The sequence below is a fragment of the Alligator mississippiensis genome, chromosome 4, assembly GCF_030867095.1.
Source record: "Alligator mississippiensis isolate rAllMis1 chromosome 4, rAllMis1, whole genome shotgun sequence".
NCBI lineage: Eukaryota > Metazoa > Chordata > Crocodylia > Alligatoridae > Alligator > Alligator mississippiensis.
Genome location: NC_081827.1, coordinates 161,663,859 through 161,691,233, shown reverse-complemented (window position 1 = coordinate 161,691,233; position 27,375 = coordinate 161,663,859). Strand labels below are relative to the sequence as shown.

The following is a 27,375-nucleotide window of genomic DNA, read 5'->3' as shown; positions in this document are numbered from 1 at the left end:
ATGTGTTTGTTCTGCGTGTAGGGACCCACAGCTGCTCAGTGGTCCCCAACACCGAGACACACCAGCAGTGAGAGGGCTAGCTGAGCCCCACTGTCCCATCCTCCCTCTCCCCGCTCCTCCCCTCTCCTCCCAACCAGAGGAGTGCCAGCTTCACTGAAATTAGACTATATGCACTGTGGAGCAGGGACCATATTTGCTTTGCCTGTACATCACTCCATGCATGCTGCCCAGGCCTAAGTAGGCTATCGTACTCTAGATAGTCCAATCCCATAATTGCTCCTCCGCAGGCCTAACTACTTGGCTCCCTGGTGCTGCTGGACAGAGAGCAGGGAGGATGGCCACTGCTGCTTAAAGAGAAGAAGGAGCTGACACATGTGATCAGTTTATCTCCCAGCTTCTATTAATTAGGGCTTTATTCTCGCTGGCTCTGCCAGTCAATGATGTTGCAGTTAGGTGGTTTCCTGAGCTAAGCATACTTGCCAGGGTCCCTTCCACAAACCAGTGCTTCACACTCCTCTGGAACACTGGCACTAAGGAAAAGGGCATGATAGGGAAGAGCCACAGAGAACATGGAGCTAGAAAACAGCATCCTACACCCACAGCTCTGGACTGCACTGGGCTGAGTCTGAGCTGTAGCTGTCCCAAAGCATTCAGCAGTTACTCAGGGTGAGTTTCTGGAGGCAGTGGAGTTCAAGCAGGGTCAGAGCCAAGGCTCTGAACTCCTGGTCTCATTCTCAGTGCTGCTCCAGTTGGTTGCATGACCCAGTCACCTCCGTTTTCTATGACTCCATTTTCCACACTGATGCACTAAAAATAATACCCACTGGGCTTGTGGGTTCTTAATATGGTGGCATTATGGCATTGCACAAGGCAGACCCTACCTGTGAGAGCTTGCATGCTGAGAGGGAAGGCAGGAAAAGGGATCACTTTACATAGAGGAAACTGAGGCACAGAGCTATCAAAGGCTCAGCTGTGTTCAGGCTTCTGGCAAGCTTGGCTCCTGTTCACACACTGAATGAGAAGTCACCAAGGACAGGCTAGATGCCAAGTGCTTGAGGAACCTGGTGCCCCAGACAGGCTCAGGGAGGTCATGGTAAGTGGACTGCACCTTATGAGCAGAATAAAGGACTTTTTTGCTGTTTTGCACCTGATCCACCCGGCGTTTAAACCCCTAGAAGGGAGCAGTGGGTGCCTGAGTGGGATCAGAGGATGCTTGTGACCCCATTGCCCTGCCCTTTGATGCCCTGCTGAGTTCCTTGGAGGAAAAGGAACTGTACAGATGCAGAGCTGCTTCTCTGTATTAATTACGCGTGCCCAGGGGTGCTCGCAAGTGTCCTCTGATCCTGCCCGCGTACACACTGCTCCCTTCCAGGGGGTGGAAGCGCGGGGCTGATGAGGCACAAAGCATTGAAAGAGTCATTTATTCTGCTGCTTTGAGCGTCGTCAGCGATGTGACTGGCAGTCCTTTCTTCCCCCTCCTCCCCACTCCGCCTGCTAGATAAACAGGAACAGCGGTGAGATCAGCTCCGTGCCTGCACCGGGGCCATTCATCTTCACTCGTTAAGGAGATGCCTTGTCAGAGCACACTCGCCCGTTATGACATTATACCCTAACTAGTGAAGATAAATGGCATATCCAAAGCCAAGGCTGCTCCAGCAGCGCTGCCTCTTGCACTTACGTAGCACTGATGGGCCAGCTGTACAAGCGTAAGGATGGGGGTGGGCTTAGCTGGAAGCCGTGGCTCCAGCTGGAGGTGTCTTGGATTGGCATTCCAAGCCAGATGTGGAGCCATGAGCAGAAACACTCAGCCCTTCCCACCTGGAGACCGCGGGCTGAGTCACTGCTCTTCTGTCTCTTTCTACCAGTGGGTCAAATGGAGCCAAAGGAGGGTGAGTGATACAGTAAATCTCACTCAAGACCACGCAGCAAGTCAGCAGCAGAGCCACAGGTTTATCAGGGTAGTGACCCTGGCATGTGGCACCTCCACAGAGAGCAGGGTGCTCACTCCCCTCTCTCAGGTTGGTGGAACAGGGCTGGTGGACTTCAGAATGGGCTTCCTGGCCACAATCAGAAGGCAATGTAATTCAGGGGCTAACCTGGAAATCAGGACACCTGACTTGTATTCACAGCTGAGCCAGCCAAGCTGGGTGACCCTAGGTGATTTCTCCCAGCCGCTGGCTCCCTTCCCACCTTTTGCCCAGTCAATTGACATTGTAGAGGAGCTGTCTTTCCTTAGGCATGTGCCCAAAGCCTGGCACAACAGGCCATAATACACCAGCACTTGATGTAGGCAAGATTAACAAGAACAGTACCAGAGCTAAGAACATGCAATATGTAATAGTGAACATGACAGGGTGGACAGGTGGGGAGACAGAAAGCAAGAGGATGGGACCACAAGTATGATGGAACAAAGGTTCTAGTCTAAACCCAGTGACTGCATTGCAGATTTAGTCTTCTCCTTCCATCTGGGGCAGAAACACCCTGGGTATCGCCCTCTTCCCTGAAGCTGGGGGCTTCTGGCCCAAGCAGGAATGGGAGCATAAGAAAGAACATAAGAACAAGCAAAGGCAACTGCATATCTCTACCACACTAACCAACCCTGCCACCAACTCTGCTACAGTTCATATTTGAAGCAGCACTGCTGTTTGCCCCTGACTGGAGCCTGCCTGCCCCTCCCTGGAGGACTGCAGTGAGCCAGCAGCATTGTTCCCTCCCGCCTGGCCCAAACACACCTGCTGTGTGTCATGAACCCCTCTCATGCAAGCAGCAAACAGATTCCTGGGCTGGTAGAGGGCATGGGTTGTAGGAGCAGGACGATCGGACTTCTGGCCCAGCACTAGCTCCAAGCAGTTGTGACAGGCAGCAGTGACAACTGTTAAAGCTCCTCCGTGGCCATAGATTTGTTACTAGCGACGCCAGATTACCTCCAGGTTGGTAAAGCAGACACAAAGTGATATTGATATACAGGCACATGCGGGCCTGAACACTTGTTCTTTCAGCCTCTGTCCCTCCCGATGAACATGCAAAGGGTACTAATAGCACACAGCTGTGCTCCCCAGGACACTAAGGGCCTCGCTCAGCTCTGCACGGAAGCCAAGTGATTTACGGTGTCAGCTGCCTTGCCTGGAGTTGTGGGGTCTCCCTACGGTGGAGTGCTTGGCAAGCAGCAATTCCCCGGTTGAGTGGAGAAGCATTAAGGAGGTTTTTTGGCTATAAATCTAAGCCTGTTAATGGGCAGGGGCTAGGACAGATTCAGCCAAGAAGGGATGCTCTTACGGAACATCTCCGTGGGAGCCCCAGAACAGTTGGGATGCCAGGAATCCCCCAGCCTACCCCCAGCCTTGCACTGTTCTGTTGCCTTAGGTGAACCCCTCCCTGCCCCCAGGCCTCAGTTTTCCCATCACATTTCACAGGGGTGATGCAGCAGCTAATTAGCTGTTGGCAGAGTACCTGCAATATGTAAAGCCTTATTTAGCGGTTAAAAAATCATACCAGATCAAGTGAGTATGCAGAGAGAGGGAGAGAGAGACTTTTATGCTACAGGACTTGCCATGTGAACCAAAAGAGCAGAGGCAGGCTCAAGGTTAAACACCCAACAGCAGATGTTTTGCGGGGTTATTACCTGTGTTACAGCAGGACCTCTTGGCTGGCAATAGACTTGGGGCCCCATTGACCTGGATGTAAATGATTATCCCTGCATCAAAGAGCTCATGGTCCAAATCAGGGGTGATCAAGATAGGGCTCATGGGCTGTAGCTGACCTGTGGAGCCTTGCCAGCCCACTGCTGCCACCATTCCTACCACCAAATTTCTAGACCCATGTGGCACCTCACAGGCCAGATGATGTAGCCCCATGTGCTGGCTTGTGCTTGTGGGACCAGGTAAGTCGGAACCTGCTGGTCTAAATAGATGAGGAGGAGAAAAAAGAGCGAGGCCCAGAGGAGAACATTACCCAAGGATACCCGGCTGGTCAGCCAGAGAGCTGGGATAAGAATCCAGGAATATTGGCTATGACAACAACATCCTCATGACTAGGCCACACACTGCCTCCCTGATAGCCCCGACAGTCAGACTCAAATTGGGTGCTCTGCTGTGCAACCGATGGCATATACTAATAGCTGAACTGGCTATCAAATCATGTGCAGGTCCTATTTGGAATTTGCTCTACTTCATGCTAGTTTGATGACAAGAGAGAGAGGTTAAGGGGGGCTGGGGGACGAAGAGGAGAAAAAAAACCCTGTCTGGTGCTGATAAACTAAGTAGTTTGTCTGTGAAAACGAATGGTCTTTCAGAGAGCAAGGATATAAATTCATCTGGAGTGTGTCAGCAAACGTAGCACCAGCTGCTCAGTGTGAGCTTTAAATGATCCTGTCAGTTATATAAACCCTGCTTTGAATGGTATTTAATAAAGATTTTTTTGTTTGCATTTAATAGTTTGCCTCTCCTCTCCACCAAGATTACGTTAAAAAATAAAGATGGAGATAAAACCTCCAGCATGGGAGAGCTGCTTGCCACATGCACTTGTGCTGTATGGGTTCATTTTTTTCCTGAACCAGCTAGTTAAAACAGCAATGGATGGAGCCCACCCTGGGTCCCTTTGTTTTAATCCTGACCCTGCTTCTAGTGTGCCATGGGACCTTCACTGTGTCATTCCTTCTCTCAGTGCATCAGTTCCCCCATCTGTAAAAGCAGCACTGAACAGGACTATTGCCAAGCAGGTGCACAGCCTGGTGACTAGGAAGTGGGGCAGATGGCCTAGAGTCTGGGATTCTGGACTCCTGGATTCTATTCCTAGCTGTGCTGCTGACCCCAGCTGAGTCATTTCTGCTCCCGTGCTTTCTCTGTCTTGTCTACTCCAACCGTGCAAAGCCTGCCTTGGGCACAAGAGCCAATATGAGAAACAAGATCTGTTTCACACATATGAGAAGCAGATTCTCGGAGAAGTTACGACAACTTCTGAGAGATCACACAGCAGACTGTCTCCCCCAGCCCTGCAGGTAGTGGTAAAGTGGCAGGATCTGCTGTCTGAAACCACCCAGTCCTGACAAGAGGTGTTTATGCTTCCAAGAAAGGGTGCTGTGGGTTCTGCTGAGGCAGGGAGAAGGGATGTAGCCAGGCGTCAAAGAGGAGGGGCTCTCTGGGCAGAGAGAATCTAGGGTGTGGGCCCAGCAGCTCAGATGGAGGATTCCCAGAAGCCTCTCAGCTTGGAGAGAAGAGACTTGGGCTGATCTTGGTTTTGCTAATTTCAGTGTTAAAAAATGCAGATCCCAGGCAGGGAGTTGAGTTCGCATGCTTGATGCCAGATGCATCACATGCAAGAACCTTTTGAGAGCCCATTCCTAGCCACACATTTGCATTGCATGTTGGTAAAGCATTGCTTCACAAGCCCACAGACAGCCTATCTGCTGGAGACCATCATTTCACAGTGGCTCCAGGACTCACATGTGGAAAGGTGAGAGCAGTTTCCCTGTCACCTGGTGGGCCATGTCCCAGTTCAGGAAGGATTGATTTCTCTCCCCAAGCCTGCTTCCCACAGAGAATAGCTTATCCCTCAAACAAGAAAAACTCACCAAGTGGCCCCAGAACAGAACCCTCCCCACCACCAAACAGAGCCAGCTGCACAGCCTCAGAGACCTGTCTGCTTGAAGATCTCTCACTACCCCCATTACTCTGCCTGCCTGAAGCTCTGGGCTCTCAGGTCCTTATGGGCACCACCTGCTCCTTTCACTGCTGAGTCTGATTATCACAGGTTTGGCTGCTCCTGGGCCCCTCCCAAAGGGGCAGGCCACCCTGTTTCACTGGGATAGCTCATGCTTCTGCTCTGAGGCAATTGCTCAGCATGTCAGAGCTCCTAAGGTGCCACAGTGATGAAGGATGACCATGACTTTGCATCTGTACAGCATCCTTCACCTTTGCCTCCAGTTCATTGGTTGTAAAAACCAGCCAGATGATGGCTGCTCTGCCCATCCCCACTGCAGTGCAACCACTTGTGGGGTGGGACCCAGCAGCTATATCTTGGGCACAACTACTCTGCATAGCAGTTGGGGGCAGGAAGTGAGGGGGAACCTCTATCCAACAGGGATCCTACAATAACTTGGAGAGAAGCAGGTGTGTAGGGTCTTAAACTCTACATAGACTCCTGGATTGAGTGAATTCAAGCCCAGAGATCAGCTGGTCTGACTTCTGGTATAGCACAGCTGTTACTGTAATTGCTACCCCATCTCCCCTGCTTTGAGCCTAATTGCTTTGTGGTGAACCATTGTCCAGTGAGGCAGCCAGTTTGGATCCAAGGGCTCCAGGGGCAGTGAATCCACAGCTGCCCTTGGGAAATTGTTCCAGTGGTCAATCATACTCACAGTTAAAAATCTGAGCCCAGTTTTTCTTTGGAGCTTCCAGCTAAGGTTTCTCATTCCTCTTTTCTCTACTACAATAAAGAGCTTGTTAGGGTCTGGTATTTTCTCCCTCTGACAGCACTTACAAACTGTAATCAAGTCACCACTCAATACTGCTAGGGTAAATGCAATAGATACTTAAAAGCTTAAATATCCAGTGACTCTCTTTCTCTCTACGAGTTGCATGCCTGTGGCCTTTCCACTTCTCTGCTACAGTCTACAGGAAGAACAAACCAGGGAAATAAGTAAAGGCTGCATTCTTGCCTCCCAACTGTCACTGAGGAGATGAACGGCCAAAAATCTCAAGCATGGGATGTGCTGGAGGTCCTAGGTCTGAGCAGGCACCTGTGGTGAGGCTGTGGCTGGGCCTGTGTGACTGTCCACCTCTGGATCTGCAGGCTGAGAGCACCACTTGTCATGCAATATTGTCCCATTGTTTCTTTGGGTCTCCCACCTCCTAGGCAGGTGCTAAGTTCTCCAAGTCAGGGGTCAGCTCTTTGTTATGTGTTCATATAGCACCCATCACAGTAGCGTCCTGGTGATAGAAAGTGACAGGAGGGAGAGGGAAACTCCCATTGTCCTGGTACCTGAGACCTCCTGTCCTGTATGGCACAGCCCAAGTGGTTACATACCTCTGGTTAGGTGCTAATGTCCACCTTCTCCCCTTGTCTTCAGTGGGAGGTGAAGGCTCCCAGGACCTCCCTGGACTTGCATGGCACCTTGCAGGACTGGGCCTCTAATTTCTGGGGCCCCTTTCCTCTTTCCCTTGCTGCATCCCCCCTCAAGACAATGCTCAACAGACTGGGATCTGGGCTGCCTAGTGAGTCCCCTCCTCATCAGAGGGTCTCTGCATTCGCTCACCGACAGTCAGTTCTGCTCCCCTCCCTTCGACACAATGGAGAAAAGAGGCATCTTTCTTCTGAAAAGGCTGGAACTGAAGTTGCTCATGAATATTTCATTTAAGGATAGCGCCTGATGTGCTTTTATTTATAGGCCTCGCCATCTCTAATATTTCCCTTAGCTCCTCATTCCCAATCCTGCAACACACAGCAGTTCCCTGTGCCCCACCCCCGAAACCTGCTTAGCAGACAAGCCTTTCTATTTAAAGGACAGAACAAAGATGCTAAGAGTGTGGGCCAAATGTATCCTTCGTGTAAGAGAATGGAAGTACAGGAAGCTGCTTCCTGCAGGACTGATCGTGGCTTAGCATGTGCATGTACACTGTTAGTGCATGCCCAGGAGCTGCTGGCAGGACCTTGGCCTTGGGCAGGAGAGACATGCAGACCAGAACTTAGTCAAAGGGGAGAGCAGCTCATACTGTGTTTCCTAGGACTGAGGGGAGGAGGAGTAGGGAGCAGCATCTCTCTAGGACCAAGGAAGTAAAGCAGAAACACCAAGCACAAGCCACAAGTCAGCATTCTTGATCCATTGACTTCAAGACACTTCATAAGGAAAACAGTACCACTTGCCCCACTCTACAGAAGGGAAAACTGAAGCCAAAGAGAGAATCGGATCTGCTTTGCAACTGCCCTTTTGTACATGGAAGCCTGATCTCTCTCACCCTTCCACTCCCAGCAGGAACATATTCCCCAGGTCCTACCTATGCCTTCTTACAAGGAACATTCCCCTTTTCAGACCCAGCCTTCCCTACAGATACCCAATGCTGGGTCCCACTGGTAAAATGGATGTTTCCTTTAATGGGTTTAGTCTGTCACCTTTCTCTGTCACGCCCTGTCACTGCTTCCTGTCCTGGGAGAGAGGTGAAAAGCAGAGCACCATTCACCTCTTTCTTCCTGCTGGGGTTCCAGATCCCTCTGTCATATCCCACCTTACTTGTCTCATCTCTAAATTAACGCGTCCCTGTCACTTCCCTCTTTCCTCATACAGAAATCTCTAATGTTAATTGCCTTTCCCTCTCTCCATTTCTGCTCTTTGAGACAGGGTGCCCGGAACTACCAGGTGGGATGTCCCATTGGTCCATAGAACAGCATCAGGACTGCCTCAGAATGACTTTCCTACACCACTCCCTCTGTATCCCAGCATAGGCTTAGGTCTTTGGCTCCTGTTGCATATTGAGCAGGGGTTGCCACACAGATGTCCACAGTGATGCCCAGGTCCTTTCCTACATGGTCACAGCCCTCAGTATTTAGAGCTGAGCAGGCAACCCAAGCAGCTCAAAATACCCCTTCCAATTGGTATTTGTTTGAGACTGCATTTCATCTGCCAGAGGGCTACGTGGCTCTGGCTCCTCTGAAGTTTCTCACAGTCTGCTCTAGTCTTCATCAAACCAAATAACAGGCTAGCTTCAAATTTCACCACCAAATCTGCACCAAGACTTGTCTAGCTATTGAAAAATAATCCTTCCATGTGTCTTAGGGCAAGGGTCTCTAACCCATGGCTTGCAAGTCAGATGCTGCTTATGAGACCCTCTGACATTGCTCAGAGCCTCAGAAAATCCAAAAGCTAAAACCCAGGTTGACAGGCAGAGCAAAGTCTGTTGTTGCCCCTGGCCTAGCAAGAGCTGTGGAATGCTGTCTTAGAAAAATGCCAACTACACATGCCCAGAACCAGCATCTATGGTGTGGCTTACAAATAAGCCATAAGGGCCAGCCTCTGGTCTGGCAGAGCACTGACTTCAGTATTGCTGGGAGCAGCAAACCTGGGCCTCAGGTCATAGTTTTCAAAGGAGCAATATCTGAGGCCAGATTTTCAGAACAGCTCAGCATTCTGCGTGCATTTGAGATGCCCTGCTCATAAAATCATAGAGAAGTAGGACTGGAAGAGGCCTCCAGAGGTCATGTTGTCCAACCCCCAGTCTGAGGCAGGATCATCCCTATCCAAACCATCCTATACAAATTCATAATCCAACCTCTTAGTAAAACTACTGTCAACCCTAACACAACACAAGAGATAACACCCTAACCTGCTACAGGTAAAATGGGGGGACTATGACAACCGTTCTGCTTCTGTAAAAGATTGTTAATATATGCTCAAGAGATCCCAGGTATACTGCCATGCCCCCTGCGGCAGAAGATGGCAAACCCCCCCGCACAAGTCCATACCAATCAGCCTGACCCTGAGGCAAGACATTCCAGCTAGCAACCTTTGGGTTTAAGTCCCAGCAGAAGCACTGGCACACCCCAATCAAAACCCCAACCCTTAGCTACAGCCAACCCCCAATGCCTTTGAGGAAGGCTTAAATCCCCCTTGACACATAGCAGAAAGGAGTGGGGGGCACAACCAGAAGGTCAGAAGCATGGGAAATACTGTTGTGGGTATAGCACATTTAAAAATGTGGTCCTGAGTTCTTTGCAAGGTTTGGCCCCTAGGTCCAATATGCGCAGACCCACTGTTCATTCAGCTCCACTGAAATCAATAGGAGGAATTTAGAAGAATCCTGAAAAGAACAAGTTCTGTCCCACAGAACCCATCCCCCTGGATTTATTTACCTTCAGGACAAAGAAGAGCATGGAAGGGATGCCAGCAAGATCAAACCTCTTATATTAAAAACAAAATCTCCTTCCTTGCGTCATTGGTAACATCTTAAGGCCTGATCCTGAAAGTACTTGGGCACTTTAGACACGGGAGTATTGACTTCAATTAGATTGCTGTCATGAGCAAATGTACACTGGCAGGACTGGGGCTTTAGATGGCAAAATGTGAAAGAAACTTAAAAAGCCAATTTCCTGTGTCTGTGTTCGTTTTTTGCCCCACTACACTTGGGACAGCCTAGCTCTGTGCTGTCATTTTTTTCCATTTTAATTATGCTGTTTGGTATTTTGCCTAAACTGCTGACTTCTGGACCCTGTGATAATGGCAGGCTCTGAATGCTTCTGTTTCTCAAGAGTGGTAGGTTCCCAGTGTCTCCTGGTTGCAAAGAATAGTTTGAGCAATGTGACCCAGTTATACCAAAGGCTCACAAACCAGATGTTACAGAACCTAATGCACAAGTGTTTTTGGCTTTTTTTAAGTTTTATGATTTTAAATCAGTTTCATGGTTTAAAGAGGGGGTCTGCCTTGCGGGGCTGAGCACTCTGGGAGGCAGTACCGAAAACCAAGCTAGTTGCCATCAGTTCTTTTCTAGCGAGCTCCTCCTCTTGGTTCTCATGCCTGGGTCCTGCATCGCATTTGTTACCTTTGTCTTTGGGATGCTGAAGGGAAAGATTTAAATCCACAAAGATTCCACCAGCATTAAAACGAAAAGGAATTTGAAAAAGCATTTCCTGTTGCACTAAACTACATAACTGTCCCCTTCCTCTTGCAGGACAATCCCCATTTCAGGCCACCCTTCCCATGGCAGCATGCCTGTTTTGCCTTGTAGCTCAGTTGATTCCATAACGCTGAAGCGAAACTGCATGACCCAGGTTCTTTGGATTTCAAGTAAATTGACGGGCCCTGCTAGGATGCCATAGCTAAGATCTGTCATCATTACACACAGAGCAAACCCAGAAGAGTAAGTGATCTGGACCCAAATACACCAGTTTCAGATTTATTCAGGGATGGTAACACATGCTCTGAAACCCAGAAAATCAGCCCTGGATGATCTGAGCAGGCTGATCTGAGCAGGCACCAGAGCTGAGAGTCCGTCAGCCCTGCTGGATGACAGGCAGAATATTCTGGACTAGCAGCTCATTTAAGAGAGGGATGTTACATATTCAGGAAGTTGCTTCCCATCGAACAAACCCATGCAGCTCAGATGGTAATCAGTGCAGTGTTGATCCTAGCTCCCAGAGTTCTGCACTTACACCGTGATAACTGCCTGCAAGTCTCTATATGCATAGCTAAGGTTTCTTCTCAGCATACAAGCCAATATAGGCCCCTCTCTATAATGCAACTGACCCAGCATTTTTCACCTTTGTCAATGATTTTTCTAGAAAAGGCACATGCCTACTGCTGAGATTGCACAGGGGAAATGGTGGCAGCATGCCTCAGTGCTCAGTTGCACCTGGGTTCATTCTGCAGGGCTAAACTGGTACATGTGCAGATTTCAGTGTGTGATTGCAGAAGCTCAGGCTTAGCATTGGTTTAGCGCACTGATCCTGTCTCTTCTAGTGACCATCCAGAACTAGCCTCTTTGCAGCTAATGTGATTGCTGCTTCAGCCCTGTGCTGCAGGTGCTAAATGTCCCAGGTTCAAGCTGACAATAGTCTGAATGCAGCTTGCATTATGAGAGGGGGAAACAACTAGCTTTACAACCCAGCCTGTTCTAAGCTAATTGTCCTGACAGTTCTAGCTATTAAGGGCTAGGTTTTCGAAGGAACTAAGCTCCCAACCTGCTGAGCTCGTTTGTAAGTCTGGCCCTATGTTCCTAAAGATGGATCAGTAAACCCCTAAAATGCAGTGCACGGCTGTAATGCAGCCTGGGACTACCCTATATACAAGCAGCACTTCATAGGAAAGATAGCTCTGGTAGCAAAACTCGGGAGTCCCCAAGGTCTATGGGTCTGGAATCTCTCTCTGGATAAATCTGTAATCTTTATCATCTAGAGCCCCTGGTCACTAGATCGTGTTACATAGTCTACTCAATTTCAGTTGTACCGTGGTTTAGATTTCTGTACAGACCACAGGCATGTTGCAATCCTACTACTGCTCACTAAAACCCATAATACTAATTCTAAGAATAAAATCAGGGGCCAAATTTCTCTATCCCAGTACTTCTTTAGTCCTCAATATCATAACATGCAAGCCATTATGCATATACATGAACCAACTGCCAGGCTAAAAGAGTGAGACCTCACTCTCTTCAGACCAGCACGGGAGGCTACTGCTTTAAAATCAGGAGGCAGACAAAATCCCCAAATGAGGGATGAGATGGACCCATTCCTGTAGGAATTCAGCTAAAATGAAAGATAGATCAGCAACCCTGGACCTGGGGTTAATAAGTTATCAAGCTTAAATGTAAGGAGCTAGGGGATTTTTTTTACATGTTACAGGCTAAAACAATCTTACATGTTACAGCAGGGGTGGGCAGCCCCCAGCACGGGTGCCAGTGTGGCACGCAAAGGCATTTTGCCTGGCACATGCCCCTCAGGGCAGATGTGGGGAAGGGGCCAGGGCTCTGCCACTACAACAAGGGTTGGGCCCCTTGCAGCCTCTACACTGTCCACCCCTGGCATGCCAACATCTTACAGGTTGAGGTTGTGGGTGTTTTTGGCACTCTATCCAAAAACATTGTCAACCCCTGTATTACAGGCTAAAACAAGAGACAGGCGCCTTTTGGGCCCAGGTAGCAGCCACGCACATATTAGAAATACCCAAAGAGGTAGGGGAGATCATTCTTCTCTCACTCCCATTCACTGTTCCTGTCCTGTTCACACTGCAAGGTTTGGCCTGTGGGCACACTCCTGCCCAGGACACAGTGACACTGACCACACACCTCCCATCCCATGCCAGAGCCTCATGTTTGGGTGAGGGTTGGAATTTAATTAAGGGCATGAGCTGTGGGTTGAGACTGGTGGGCTCTGACCTTCAGGGTATGCCTCACCCCCAGAGCAGCCCTGAGTGAAGGACACTAAGGGCCCTGGCCCTCCATGGGGGTGGCGGATGTGATGGGCTCTCTGAAGGGCTAAACCTTCACAGACTCTGCAGTGCTTCTTCCCAATTAACTCTGGAATCATTTTCTAGGAGAGGCTCTCAGCCCACTAGCCCTTTTCTTGCTACTGCTACCTCTGCCCACCCGCTGCAGCTCCTGGTTTGTAATGAGGCAGAAGTCAGTGGCCGGTGAGTTAGCTGACCTTTCCCCTGGCCCTGCTTGCCTGTTTCAGTTAGAAGTGTTACATCAGGAGTTGGCAATGTTTTGTGCAGAGCGCTAAACACACCTGCAACCTTGACTTGTAAAATGCTGGTGTGCCAGGGTGGCAGGCAACCTGCACGAGACCTGAATCCTTGATGTGGCAGCCCCAGCCCTTTCCCCACTGTCTGCCCCAAGGTGCATGTGCCAAGCATAATACCTTTGAGTGCCATGCTCTGGCACCTGTGCCAAAGGTTGCCTACCCCTGTGTTAGAGCCAAGTTCCCTCAGTAACACACAGGCACAGGCACAGGTGCAGGTGTCAGCTCCTTTCTTTCTTCCTCCTCCTCCCTTTACCTATGAAAAGGGATGGACAGGTCCAACAGGAGGGAACAGGGGACATGGGTCTGCTTTATGCCACCCAGGGTATCATTCTCACCACCGTGGTATTTGAGCACTGGGCTGTGCTCACTCCACAACCCTGGGCATTTTCCCCAGGGACCACACCTTGTGTCACATTCCAGCCCCCCAGCCACATTCAGCCCCAAGGCAGCTACCTCTCTGCCACCTTGGGATTCTTCTGGTTCACTCCTGGCCCTAGCTGCAGCAGTAACAATGGTTTGGGATATTTGGTGTGTAAAGGAGTTTCAATGATGGTCTGATTCCTGCCTCCAGTCTCACTGTAGCCAAACAGCTACCATCTCCCATAACTGTCTAAAGTAATGAAGCCATAGGTGCCCTGAAAGGAAGATGGTGGTCCCTTGGTTACCTTGTAAGAGCCAGAAATGGGGTAGGGAGATGGGGAGAAGAGAGGCCATGGGGCAGCAGGCAGAGAATGGTACAGGAAACCATGAGGAGTCAGAGGAATGGGGTGCAGAAGGAGGCTGAGGGGAAGCAGGAGAATGGAGCGGGGCAGAAAGCAGATGGTGAGGCAGGGGAGTAGTGGAGCATAGTGGGCCAGTGGGGTGGTAGAAGACTGTGAGGGGAAAGTGGGAGTACTTTAGGGACCTGGCAAATTATAGGGGATTACATCCCGTGGAATTTAATGTGCTCCTCTGCTCTGCTGGATCAGGGCCATAACACATAACAGAGGCCAAGCCTTCCCCTTGTGGGGGAGCTTTTGTACTTGCTCGGGAGTGGGATGCAGCCCTGCATACTCAATATGGAGCAGAGATGGGCCCACTCCCTAAACCAGTGATTTTTAACCAGGACACCACAGCATGATTCACAAGATATGCATGATTCACAAGAAAAAACCCTGCCCTGTTGTGGTGTTTTTGAGTTCTTTGCAATAAAACTGCTCTATTCCTTTTTTTTTTTTAGTCAACAAAAGAGTGCAAGCTAAGAGCTGACAAGGTTTTTTGGGTAGACGTGATATCTTTTATTAGACCAATTAAAGTTGGAAAAATTGTTCTTTGCAAACTTTTGGGCACAAACACCCTTCTTCAGGCATGGAGAAGCTAAGAGCTGGCATTTTCTGAGGGCTGCCTTGAGACTAAAAGGAAGGAGACCCACTGCCCTAAACCTAAGATCAGGATCTAGGTTTCAGCACTGCCTCAGCCCAGCCCAGGCAGTAGGTGACAGCTCAATCTCATCCTGGGGTTTGTGTGCCATGGGGTGAGACATACCCACTGGGACCTGATGGGAGGGGGTGGGGGGTGCAGACCCTGTGTAAAACTGGGTTTGTTATGATTACAATTGCTGCCTCAGTTCAGAGAGGCTTGCTCAGCAGGTGGCCCAGCAGGTGCCACAAAGCAGACAGAGACTGCTCCCCACATGCTCTAGGAATATCTTTAGCTGCCTTCCCCTACAGAAAATGCAAGGTGGGAAAGATCAGCCCTGCCAGAGATGTGGGAATCAATGTGTCTGCCGGCCCCTCAGCACCCTCCTTTCAGAGCATAAGGGGATGTGCAATGGATTCCAATCATGTCATCAGCAATTAGCGCCAGCCCTTTGCTGCCAGGGGGACCTTATTTCTTTCTAATGTGGGCTCACGTCCAGCAGATGCTATCACCAACAGTGCCGTGGCATGATCTAGGTAATCATTATTCCCATGTGGCTAGTTACAGTGAGGTTTCTATTGTTATAGAGGCGTCTCTGTTGCTGCCCGTTCAAACAGAAGCACTCACCCTTCCATTTTAATGCCTCCTATTTTCATACCTATCCACCCTTCTGCAGCCCCTCCAGCTGAGCACATTAGAGACCTGAATGAATCTAGCCTCACAGCGCTGCATGAGACAAGATCAGCATTAGGATCCAGGATTTGAGAGCAGGGCAACTGAGACACGGAGAGGTGAAGTAACTTCTCTGAGATCAAAGATGAATGGAAATAGAATCCGTGACTCCTTTTCCCTCCTCCTCCATAAGAAACTTGAGATGTCACCGTTCCCTGGGCTGGGAAGAGAATCCAGGAGTCCTGACTCCCAGGACTCCACTCTAACCATGAGACCCCCCTTACTCTCTGCCCTGAGCCCTAGACACTACAGTAAAAAGTTCACAAGGACTTCAGTTAAATAGACAGATGTACAATAGTACTGCCAAGATATGGGAAATGAGCCCAGGAGTCCTAACTCTCTTTCTTTTCCCTTCTCATTTACACACACAAATTATTATTATACATAAAAATGACATTCAGCATTTGGTGCAGGTCTGATGCCTTTTAAAGGATTGCACATCCATCTTACCAGAGTTTGGGAAGATACATTTTGCCCCCATAGATCAGGCAAAGCTTAGCAGAGTTCGACGTTTATTCATTCAAAAACAAATGTCTAGCATTTCCCCAGGGGCATCACCTCTGCACGTGTGCAGGTTATGGAGTTTAATGGGATGGTGATTTACAATGTTTCCTTCTAAACCCCCCTCAAGTTTCAGTAGACTGAATTATGGGCCCGATCCTTAGCCAGTAGAAGGTAGTAAATTGTTTGCCATTGGTTTTTGTGAAGAGCAGGAGTGTTGTGTGGTATTACAATTTATTTGTATTCCAGCAACACCACAATCAGGATCAGGACTGAGTGTGGCAGGAGTTGTCCAAACAAAACGAAGGGCTTTGCTCCAAAAGATCTGCAGTTTAAGCATCGTTGGGGCTCCATCCTGCAGAGTGCTGAGCAATCCTGAAAGGTGACAATCCTACAGAACAGTTCAGCACATCCCTGACATGGACAGCTCCCATTAAAGACAATGGGTCCAGTTGTCTGCTTCTAGATAAGAATATCCCCATGTGCTGTGTCTAATTGGGGCTTCACAGGCTGATCCTGCCCGCAGGGAAGTCAAGGGCAGCATTCCTACCAGATTCAGCAGGCATGGGGTCCAGTGACAAGACAATTATCCCTGACTTATCATGCAACTCAAAATCACAAGGGTTTACTAAGGACTGGGAAGGCGGTGTGGGTCTGTAAGTCTGTGGCGGGATCCCCTGTGCCTTTTATTTCCATTTGGGTTTATTTGAGGGGAAGTAACATCATTCTATTTTTAGTGGGAATCTAACTACTCTGTCATTTGCTTTCAAAAATATCTCAGCAGCGTTTTGAATTCAAGCCCTTTGAGAACTGATCACTTAGCCCCTCCAATGGCACTTTTCGTGCCCAGGCACTTGGCACCCTTGTAAGCTGTAGATTTATAAATATTTTAACAGAGATATTTTGTTAGTAATTAGTAACCAGTGTGTGGAAATGGCTTTGATTCAGAACCATGATTATTAACGCAGTTAAGATGATTAAGCTGTATTGCAGAGGCACGCGCAACTGATTTTATTTACTCTTGACGAGGAGCTTTGCAGCTCCTATAAATTCATCTGTTAGTACCTGATTTTGCAAACACAACTACGGAGCAGAGGCTGCCATCCAGGAAAGCGCTTATGCCCACAGTTAACTTTTAGCATGTGTTTAACCCATTGACTTCAATGGCTTAAAATGAAGCACCAGCTTCGTTGCTGTCTGGAATAGAAATGCTTCCCTGAATCAGGGCCAACATGCTTGCTGTTGAGTCATCTCAGTGACTTCAACTGATCGGTTCACAGCAGAGAGCTGTACACTTGGTAGTTAGTGCCTGCAGGGTTGGGAAGTTACAGCAGCTACAAAGAGCTTCTCAAGAATAAATAACTGTTTGCTGGATCCAGCTCTTAAACATTTAAAATGTGCATGTGCCGCTGCAACCAAGCAAGCCTGATCCAGAGCCAAGGAAGGTAAGAGAGAGAGTACTACATTGTGTTCAATGGGTTTAAGATCAGACCCTAATAAAGCAAGGGAGGGATGTAGCTTTTCATCCTTTGGGGCAAGGCTCAGTGCTGACTTTGCCTTCCATCCTGTGCCGCTGGAGTGCCATGAGTTTCCCTTTTGATTCCAAGGGCAGCAAGCCACTCAGCTCCTCCCTCAGGTCAGCATTGGCATGGGCTAGCACAGAAATGCTTTGTAAAGTGAGAAAAATGTATTAAATATTAGCAATGACCAAGGTTTCCTCAGAAGCCTGAGGGAGTGTGGTGCCAAGATCTACCTGGGACCCGCTGAACATTCCTTCCCTGTAGCTTCATGAACAGGACCCTGTCACTGTGTCTGCATTTTAATACATCTCTCAGTCTGAAGCTGCAGAGATGGGTACCTTGGGAATGTGGCTGAAGCAATGCTATTAATAGGGGGGAAGCTATTTCCATTAATGGCAAAATATCAACATCATTGGCATTACAGTATATATTAATAAGAGAAGTAAACACACACATTTAAAATGTTGCCATAATCTCACCATCCAATCAAAACTGTGGATTCCAGATTTCAGTTCATAAGAGCAACAAACTGAGCTGAGAGAGTGTGCTTTTTAATTAGGGCTATTATTCAGGTAATCATATAGGGTGAAAATACTGGGTATATAGGCTTGATTCTGGCCCCTTCACTGCTATCAATGACAAATGATGGGTGTGGGGTTAAATCCTAGCTGTCAAATACCATCTGACCCTGCAAGGTGCTAAATACCTAGGCTTCAAGCCACTCAGGCACAGCATCTTATGATTAGCTTTCAAGCACATGACTCAGTCCTGTTGATCTCTATGGGATGACTTGCCTGCTTGAAGTTAAGCAGCTGTTTAAGTGCTTCTGTGATCTGGGGCCACAAGACTCAGCCCTTTGTGTGCCTGAGCCCATGTATGGAAATTCAGACAGAATATCAGTTGGTCGTGGTAACGGAGTAACAGCCAAGTCTGCCAACTGGAGTCTCCTAAGGGAGTGCAGGGGCTGGAAGGGAGCTGGACCAGTGGCCAGGGCACCCAGTTGGGATTCAGGATTGCTTGGATTGGATGCTGACTGGCTGCATCACTTAAGCAAGCCACCTCCCCTCTCTACGCCAGTCCTGCCTTGTTGTCTCTGCAGATTGTGAGCCCCTTGGGGGAGGGTCTCTCTCATCCTGACACAAGGTGGTTTATCCTAGGTAGGTCCTCCAGTGGCTCCTGTTTAATAAATAGTATGAGCAGTTTTATCAGTCCCGCAGCAGGCAGGAGCCAGGCCACAGCCCCAAGTTGTGGACAGAGGCAAAGGGCACCTTATCCTCTAGGAATGAAAGGCCAAGGACAAGTTTGCTGTTGAGGCCAGACCCTGCTCTTTAGTATATGCTAAGGAAAACTTCAGAAGAAATACTGGAGGAGGAAAAAGCACGTCCTCTGGTAGATATGTACAGCCACAGAATATACAGCCTTGGAGGGGAGGGGAGTGATTCTCAGACTTCCTTTCCCTACAAATGAATCACTGAAACGCAGCCCTAACTATGGTGGCACGACTGCACCACTATAATAGTGTGTGACACCAAAGAATATTAAGCTCAGGTGACATTTAAAGTGTGACAGGAAAGTCACCATTAACGCTGACAATCTGTGCCTTAAATCGCACACAGTTTTTCTTTGGGGAGGCGGGATTACAGTGACACAATGTACAGAAAGGCAGATTTAAGAGTCTAAAACAACCTCTTACATTTTCTGGGCATTCCTAGTAGGATCTCAGAGAGCTCTACCAATTGTGGGGCAGCACTGCCATGCTGCCAGCCCAGGGCTGAGGCGTGGGGGGGAAGAGGGGACAGACAGCTCGCGAGAACACAGACAATGAGTGGAGGGGAGAGGACATTTGCCAGATACTGGGGCAAACCCCTTTGGAGAGCGGTTTCACGCCCATGTGGCAAGAGCCTGGGTGCTCTTATTGTTAACATTCTTGCATGGAAATTAATCCTGGCAAAGGGGCTGAATTAGGAACTGGAGGGACTAAGCCATCTGTGTGTGCCCAGACCTAACTTCCCACACAGCCGATGGACCTCACTTTCTTACCCCAGGGGAGATGCTCCTGACAAGGCAACTTCATTGATAGAAAGGCTCAAAAGGGCCACTGGGATGACCCTACATAGTGCTGACTGGTGAGCCCCATCCATGATTCCTACTCTGTCTGACTGAGCCTCCCTTTTCATAGATTTCATAGACATTAGGGCTGGAAGGGACCTTGGAAGATCATCGAGTCCAGCCCCCTGACCAAGGGGCAGGAAGTCAGCTAGGGTCATAGGATCCCAGCAAGATAAGCATCCAAATTTCTCTTGAAGGTGTTCAGTGTGGGTGCTTGAACCAGCTCCAATGGCAGGCTATTCCAGACCTTAGGGGCTCGGACAGTAAGGGAGGGGTGCCCCATTTGATGTGAGCTCTTTGAGGTCTATTTCCAGGGCACTTCTAGTCCTTTGGCCTCCTGGGCCAATAGAACAACACTGAATGTGGCTGAAAGAAGGAACCAACCCGTTCTTTTAACACACTTTTCAGCTTTGGGCCTTGAAGTGCCTTAGGAAGGAGGGTATGATTGGTCATCCCATTGAAGCACTGGAAGGGGTTACCTAGAGAGGTGGTGGACTCTCCATCCTTGGAGGTTTTGAAGGCCCGCCTCAACCAAGCCCTGGCTGGAATGACCTAGTTGGGGCTGATCCTGCTTTGAGAAGGGGTTGGATTAGATGCCCTCCTGAGGTCCCTCCCAACCCTCATTTTCTATGATTTTACAGAAGGGGAAACTGAGGCACTGAGACTCTTCCCATGTCTCCATGGCCTGGGCTATAGGGAAAGCATGGGTGCGGGGGCCTGGCTTCAGAGCAGGACTGGGACCCAAATGAACTTTCCTATACTGCTCCTGCCACTGCCTAGCAGTGCGACTTAGATGCAGCCCCTGGCTGCTTCCCCATTCTCCTGCCTTGTTTAGATATGAGTCTTTAGATCAGATTTAGATCCAAGGCTATTTGGGGGCCAAGAGCCAAGCCTCTCGCTGTCTGTGCAGCCCCCAGCACCGGGGGGCTTCGGGCACTTAGGTCCTTCAGGCATCTCCTAACAGAGAAGGTCAGAGGAGCTGGGCGCAGCTTCTCCTTGCCACCTTCACCCCGGGGATCTGGCAGGGAGGGGTAGAGTGGACCTTTGCTGCTGGGAGCTGGGGCTTGGGGCTCCTGGAGACACTTGAGGAAAGTGGAGCGGGTGGCTGTGAACGGTGGGAGGACCCGGGCGGCCCCCCGGGGAAAGCAGCAGCCCCTGGCCAGGGGCAGAGCCAGGCACTGCGAGGAACTTGCAAAGGAGCCCGATCCCTGCACCTCCGAGCCTCACACCGGGGCAGAGGCAGCTCGGGAAGAAGTTGCCGACCCGGGCAGATCAGGCAGCTCCGGTCCCTGCCATCCAGCGATCTTCCCCGCTGAGATGCGGCTCCCCGCCCTCCCCCCAGCTCCGGCCGCTGCTGCAGGAGGAGGGATAAAGCCCCGTCCATCCCGCGGCAGAGCGGGCAGACAGCCATGTGCGTGTGTCCGCTCCGGGGGACAGCGCCGGCTCCGCGAGGCGCCCGGGGCGGCTGCAGCAGCAGCTGGTGGGAGGCAGGGCTGGGAGCCCGCTGGGGCAGGCTGTGTCGGTCTGGCCCGGGGGGTGCAGAGAAACTTTTTCCCGGGGCGATCGGAGCCGGGGGGGCCGGGCCCGCGCTTACCTGCCCGTTCTTACAGAGATCGGCCCACATGCTGGTGCCGTCGCCGCCGCGCATGAGGACGTGGTAGGTGAAGAAGTAGGTGCCGGGGATGTTGCAGGTGAACTTGCCCGTGGCCGCGTCGTAGTGGTTGCCCAGGTTGGTGACCACGTCGTCGAACTTGAGGATCTCGTAGCCCTCGTGCGGGTTCTTGAGCCCCGCGTAGAAAGCCACGCGCGGCACCGTGGTGTAGGTGGCCGTGCTGATGGCCCCGCTGCCCCCGGGCCCCGGCAGGCCGGGCGGGCCCGGCTTCCCCGGCTCGCCCCGCGGCCCGGGCGGCCCCATGGCCCCGGGCGGGCCCGGCGGCCCCGGCGGCCCCGGCTTGCCCGGCCGGCCCGGCTTGCCCTGGGGGCCCTGCACCAGCGTGGAGGGCGGCGGGACGCCGCTGTGGTCGCTCAGCGTGTCGGCGTCCGCCCGGATGCTGGCGCTCGTGGTGGCCGCGGTCTTGCCCAGGTAGGGGTCGCAGACCATCCTGCAGGTGCCCAGCATCTCGTAGTGCCCCTCCGCGCCCACCGAGCTCACCAGCACCGGGATGAGGATGACCAGGACCAGGATCATCACCACGCCGATGGCAGCCGCGATCAAAGTTTTCCTTCCAATGCTGAGCCGCGGAAGGGGCTGAGTCCGCTGCCTCCCCGTGGGGGCAATGGTGCCTGCGGGGGGGGGCACGGCGCAAGAGAGGAAGCGGGGGCAGCAGGGGGCCCGGCCGCGCCTTCCCGGACCAGGCGTCCCCCGGCTTGGCAGGGCGGCGCGATGCTCCGGCTGCCCCGGGCTGCCCCCGGCCGGCTGCGGGCAACGAGCGGCGGCGGCGAGCCGGGCTCCGCGTGGTCCCTTCGCTTCCCTTCCCTTCCCTTCCCTACCCTTCCCTTCCCCGCCTGGCGCTCGCCGGCGTTTCAAGTGAGATGTTATCTGCCCATTGATCCCCCCCCAGTGCACCCAACCTCCACCCACTTCTGAAAAAAAAAGAAGAGAGAGAGCGAGCGCGAGCTCGGTGATAGGACTCTCTGCTCATGCACAAAGGCAGCGTGTGACAAGCGGACCCGAGCGGAGGAACTTAGCCCGGTGCGAGAGGGAGCATTTAATCGATGGATCGGGTGATTGATCGCTCCAGTGATTAGAGAGCTTTGATTTTCGCCAGGAGCGGTTAGTGGAGATCCCTTGTCAGGAGTTGTAGCCAGAGACAGATGCACTGACCATATCCCACCCCCCTACACACACACACACACACACACACACACACACTTTCTTTCTCTGTAACACTGGAAAAGTTGAAGATAGGGGTGAGGGAAGGCATTGTGCTCCTCCCCTGTCCCCAGGGAGCCAGGCAGGACATGGGCATGGGCAGCCTGGGTGGCTGCCCAGGGCCTGGACAGAAAGGGGGCCCGAAAATGGTGAAAATAACGATTGTTGTTATCATGATCTCTGGCAAAGCGGGGCCTGATACTAAAAGTTCACCTGGGGCTGCCAGGAGTCTAGGTATGGTGCTGCCAGGGAGGGAGACTCCTGTGGTGGGACAGTGCCCTGATCCCTCTGCCAGCCAGCCAAATAGAAATGATTTCCTGCTCTTCCAGGGGCAAAGCAGAGGGGCAGTGACAGCTTGCACCCTGCCCTGATGGCACAGTGGCCAGTGTGGCCTGCAGGGCGTCACACCCTGCAGTGCCCACCTGCAGCCAGACAGTGCCCTTTGCCCCCTGGGCAGCGCCGCCCGGCTCCCAGGGCAGGATCCCACAGGGAGCTTTAGCTATTATGACATATCAATCTTCCCTTGCTGCCTTGCATTATGCATGTCTCATTAGAACGGCTGTGGGCAGCGTGATGCCTCCTGGCCTACCAGTGCAGATCCTAGTCAGGGCTTAGGACACTGGGGCATCCTAGTCAGGGCTTAGGACACTGGGGCCCTTCTGATCCCCACCAGAGTGATTCTGTAGGTGAGACATTTTCATTGTTTCCAGGGCTGGGAGACATATCAGAGCCCTCCCCGCTGCCTGCTCCCTCTCTGCTGCTTTCCTTGCACGGGATCCCTTTCCTCCCTGATTTATTTCTCCAGGCATGTCAGCCCTCCCCAACCTGGAGTAACGATTTGATTGAGATGCACTTGGGAAGGAGAGATGGAGCGGGAGGCAGTAGCGAGGGGGTTAAAAGCCCCCCCCCAGCTCTGTGCCTGTCTGCTCTGTTTTGTCTGTTGTGGTTTGCTTTTGGTTCACAAGCCACTTTATTGCATTAAAGTGTTTAGGTTGCATAAAGTGAGATGCGTCTCCTTCCATCAAGATATTTGTCAAATTAGCCCAGGCAGAGTTTGCTGCTGCCTTGTTTAGTTCCCCCCCACCTCGTGCATCCCTGAGCTGGGTCACACTGGAGTAGCACAGCCCCCTACCCCCAGAGTCCTCCCAGTGCTGCCAGCCCCCACACAGGGGAAGGGCACAGCCTGGAAGGCCCAAGGCCCAGTGGCTGGGCTGAGGGGGTAAGTAGGAAGTTTCCCACTTGGTAGAAACAGGTGGGGAAGTGGCCTTGCTGCCCTTATCATAGCCTGTCCCTGACCCTGCCCCTACCTTCTGGTGGCATCTGGGCTGGTGATGAATGCAACTGTCTGTTTGGGGGCTGTTTCTTTCCTTGCCCTCCCTTGCACACCCCTGCTTATTTGCTTGTCTTTGGACCCTGGCCACCACATGACAAACAGGCCACAGTGCCCCCCATGGGAGCTAAGGGAAGACCCCAGCTTTTCCCTGCAGGACAGGTCCCCACACCTAGTCTCCTGGCAGGTCAGGGCAGCCTGTGCCTGGGTGGCATTGTCAGCAGGGACAGCTCTTTATTCAAATTGCCCCCCTCACAAAGAGTGCTCCCTTCACCACCACAGTGTCATTCCTGTCAGCCCCAGACGGATTTTCTGCGCTTCGCTGGAGTGGAAAATAACAGCTTCAAACTTTACAGAGGAGAAGGCGCCAGCACTTTAATTAACAGCCATCTTGGCCCACGAGCTGCTGCTGCCACTGCTTCCAATGACTTGCACAGGAAAGGAAGGCAGGGTGGGCTTTCTTCCTCTCTCTTGCTGATAATTAAAAGGAAAAAGTGCATTCGCGCTGTGTCTCAGCAATAAATCACCCATAGGGAGCTGAACAGTTCACCACAGAGGCAGCAGAGATCTGTGTGCGGCTGCTAGGGACCTTGGAGGGCCAGGCCCTCTGTGAAGATCCATCATTTTCACTCCTGCCCGCTGCCACCAGTGTTTTCAAAGGCAGCCTTCAATGTGGGGTGCCTCCTTTTCTTGGGCCCCCAGCTTGAAACAGATTCTTGGTAGGTCCAGGCTGCTGGTATGAGCAGCAGATGCTCTGAGGAGGCTCCACCTGAGGCTCTCCAAACCAATGACCTCCATGGAAGTCCTCACAGAATATGATACGGTTTTCTTCTCCCCCCCAGTAAGTGTCTGAAATGTCCCAGATTCCCAAAGGAATCTCCAACTGGCCTCAGCCCCGTGTATATGCAGTATCAGAGATTTTAGAACCTGTATGCATAGCCAGAGGGTTATACTCAGAGGTTCCTGCATCCAGCCCCTCGCTAGTGGCTGAGTAAGAGCCTTCATTTCATCAGCCCAGCTTCACCCCTGTGACTGAGTGGGGAGGACTTGGCCTGAGGTTTAGATGGACAAGACGTGGAACTGACCAGTTCTGCCAGAGATCTTGAGAGATCAGGGTTTCCCCTGAGGTTGGCCCCACAACAGCTCCCTATCCCAACAGAAGATTTTTTTTCGGGTGACACCTGGACCCTCGGGAGGAAGTAGCACATCTGAGAACCTCCTTGGACCTGGGCAGTTCTGTGCATGGTTGGCTATTGAAAGTGGGGGTGGGTTCTGGCTGGTGCTAGAGTGGAGGCCTCATTCTTCCTTCTTCTACCTCACTCCCACACTGCTGTCATTTCACTGACTTCAGCAGAATCTCCTCTGTCCTGGCCTGGTGTGAGAAGACCATCTCTTCCCCCACCACCCACCATGAGCTGGTTCACTATCCCATGGCCTGTGCTTTAGGGATGAAGAGCTCAAAGGAACAAAGGGTCCTCGGCTTCCTACACTTCAGTGAGCACAGGGCTTGATGCTGTGACCACAGTCCTCTCCAAGTGCCTGATTCTATAGATACCAGCCTAACCCTGAGGGACACTAAGTGCCAGCAACCTCACCCTGAGGCCAGTAGTACTTAGCATCTCTTAGTGTCCTAACGGAGGGCCAGATCCATTATTGGTGAAACCCCACTGACTTCAAGGCAGTTATGCCAGGATCTTATTTGTGAATCTCAGAGCAGTTCCCAGCACAGACTTCTCAAGTACTGGAGTGAAGTACCCAGCAACTCAAAGGCACAGCTAGACAGTGGACAGGGTCTGGACCCCAGTAACAGCACACCATGAGCACAGCAGCTAGGAACAGTACATGATGAAGTGAGGCAGACTGTGCCAGAGCTAGGTCCAGGCAGAAGAGAGAGCTGAGGTGTGCTTGAGAGGTCAGGTGGGAAGGACAGTGTTCCCAGAGCCTAAGGGAGACTGAATTTCTTCCCTTGTGACCGTGGCACTGGATGGCCCTAGATCCAACTTTCCCACTCAGCCAACAGAGATGTGCCAGGCCAGGGTCAGGACCCAATGCACTTGTGACTTGATTTTCAGCCTCCACACTTGCTCCAGCAACTGGAGAAAATGGAGGAGGGACTCCTGATCAGTGCTTCCCTGGTCTGTAGCAATCTGAGGCCAGATTGCAAAGCTGGCTTGTTGCTTGTATAGTGAAACACAAGGAAAGGTATCCACTCCCCACAGTAGCCTCAAGAGATAAAAGACATTCTTGCTTACAGCACAGAGCTGGGACTCAGGAGGGCCAGATGCCTTCCCAGCTCTGCCACAGACTCCCTACGTGGCCTTGGATATATTGCTTTCCTGTTCTGTGCCTCAGTGCCCCACCTGTAAAGCAGAGATAAAACTGACCCCTAGCATTACATGTGAGGTACTTGAGTGATGGGAGCCATAGATGCCAAGGATATTGTGTGCTGTTATAACCACACTGTACAAACATAGAACAAAAAGACGGTCCCTGCCCCAAAGAGTTGACAGTCTCCGTTTAAGACAAGAGGCAGCCGGGGAATACAGCCAGCCAGGAGGAGCATGCAGTGACAGTGAGATGATTGGGATGGCAGGATCACTTCAGGGAACAGTGCTGGCCTGGGGCAGGGAGAAGATGGGGTGGACTTTATTGCTGGATAGGAGCTGAGTCCACAGTTCTGTTAGTCTACAGAATTTTCCTTTTTATTTGCCTTTTCTGTTCTTCCTCCTGCCTAATTGCCTGGGCAGCTGCACTCCAGCAAGTCCTTTGGAGCAGCAGGCTTATTTGTGTTGGAAATTGGAGCAGTTCTGAATACTTCCCTTTCTCCTGGATAATTTTGTTCAATGTCCTTTAACAATCAGTGCCCAGGGAGGAAAAAAACCCCTAAACCCGCCATCTTCTGAACCAATAATGCTCTATTAAGGCCAATTTGGAGAACAATGTTATGGCCTTTTAATACCCTATAAGTGAAAGGCGCTAAATTAGAAAATGTAATAATGCAAAGAGCCCCCCTTGCTGTCTCCTTTGCGCTCACAGTGCTGCATATATAAATAATAAGATGTTGCCTACCATTCAAAACACCAGCCAATATCATGCTTAAAGCCAGTGGGTCAGAAGCGGAGATAGATAGCAGCTCTGAAAGAGTGACAGGCTACGCAATTATACATCGAAATATAAGGGACAAACTTATGAAAGGAATATCCAGGCCTTAACACAGCAAGATGAAGGCAGATATAAAAATATTACTGCACGTGCCCTGCTGGCAGGCAGCATTTAGAAGGGCCCCGAACCCTGCCTGTTTCTCAGCACTGCAGCATCGCCCAGCTAATCCTAATGAAACCAGTAGTGAGAAAACATTTCTAAAGCAGGTGCTTAAATCAATGGGAGCTACTGGCGGCACCATACTGTGGCATATCAGCACATACCCTGCTGGCTTGCTGCTGAGGTAGGTGCCTAACCACGACAAGAGGGCAAAGCTAACCCAGGATCCTTAGCATGCCCTGATAGAGAGGCCCTGTGGCACCACCCCCACAGACCCATCCTGCACTATAGACCTATTCCCCCCTTGAAGTGGTAGTGGGTAAGGGTTTCTCAGCTCCCTGAGAGGCAGTGAGCATGGGCTCATTTTCCATACAGGAGTAACACCAGGGGCACCCCTCTGTACTTCTCCCAGCAGCCAGGGTATATCT

General features: G+C 51.1%; 1 protein-coding gene across 1 annotated transcript in view; it reads right to left on the bottom strand.

Moving 5' to 3' along the window:
• C1QL1 (complement C1q like 1) overlaps window positions 1-22,057 on the bottom strand; it is a 43,020-nt gene extending 20,963 nt beyond the window's left edge. The window contains exon 1 of the mRNA XM_006278583.4: window positions 21,079-22,057. Within this exon, the coding sequence (XP_006278645.3) occupies window positions 21,079-21,672 (594 nt within the window). The 5' untranslated portion in view covers window positions 21,673-22,057. The remainder of the gene's footprint in view (window positions 1-21,078) is intronic.
• Window positions 22,058-27,375: the final 5,318 nt, after the last annotated feature.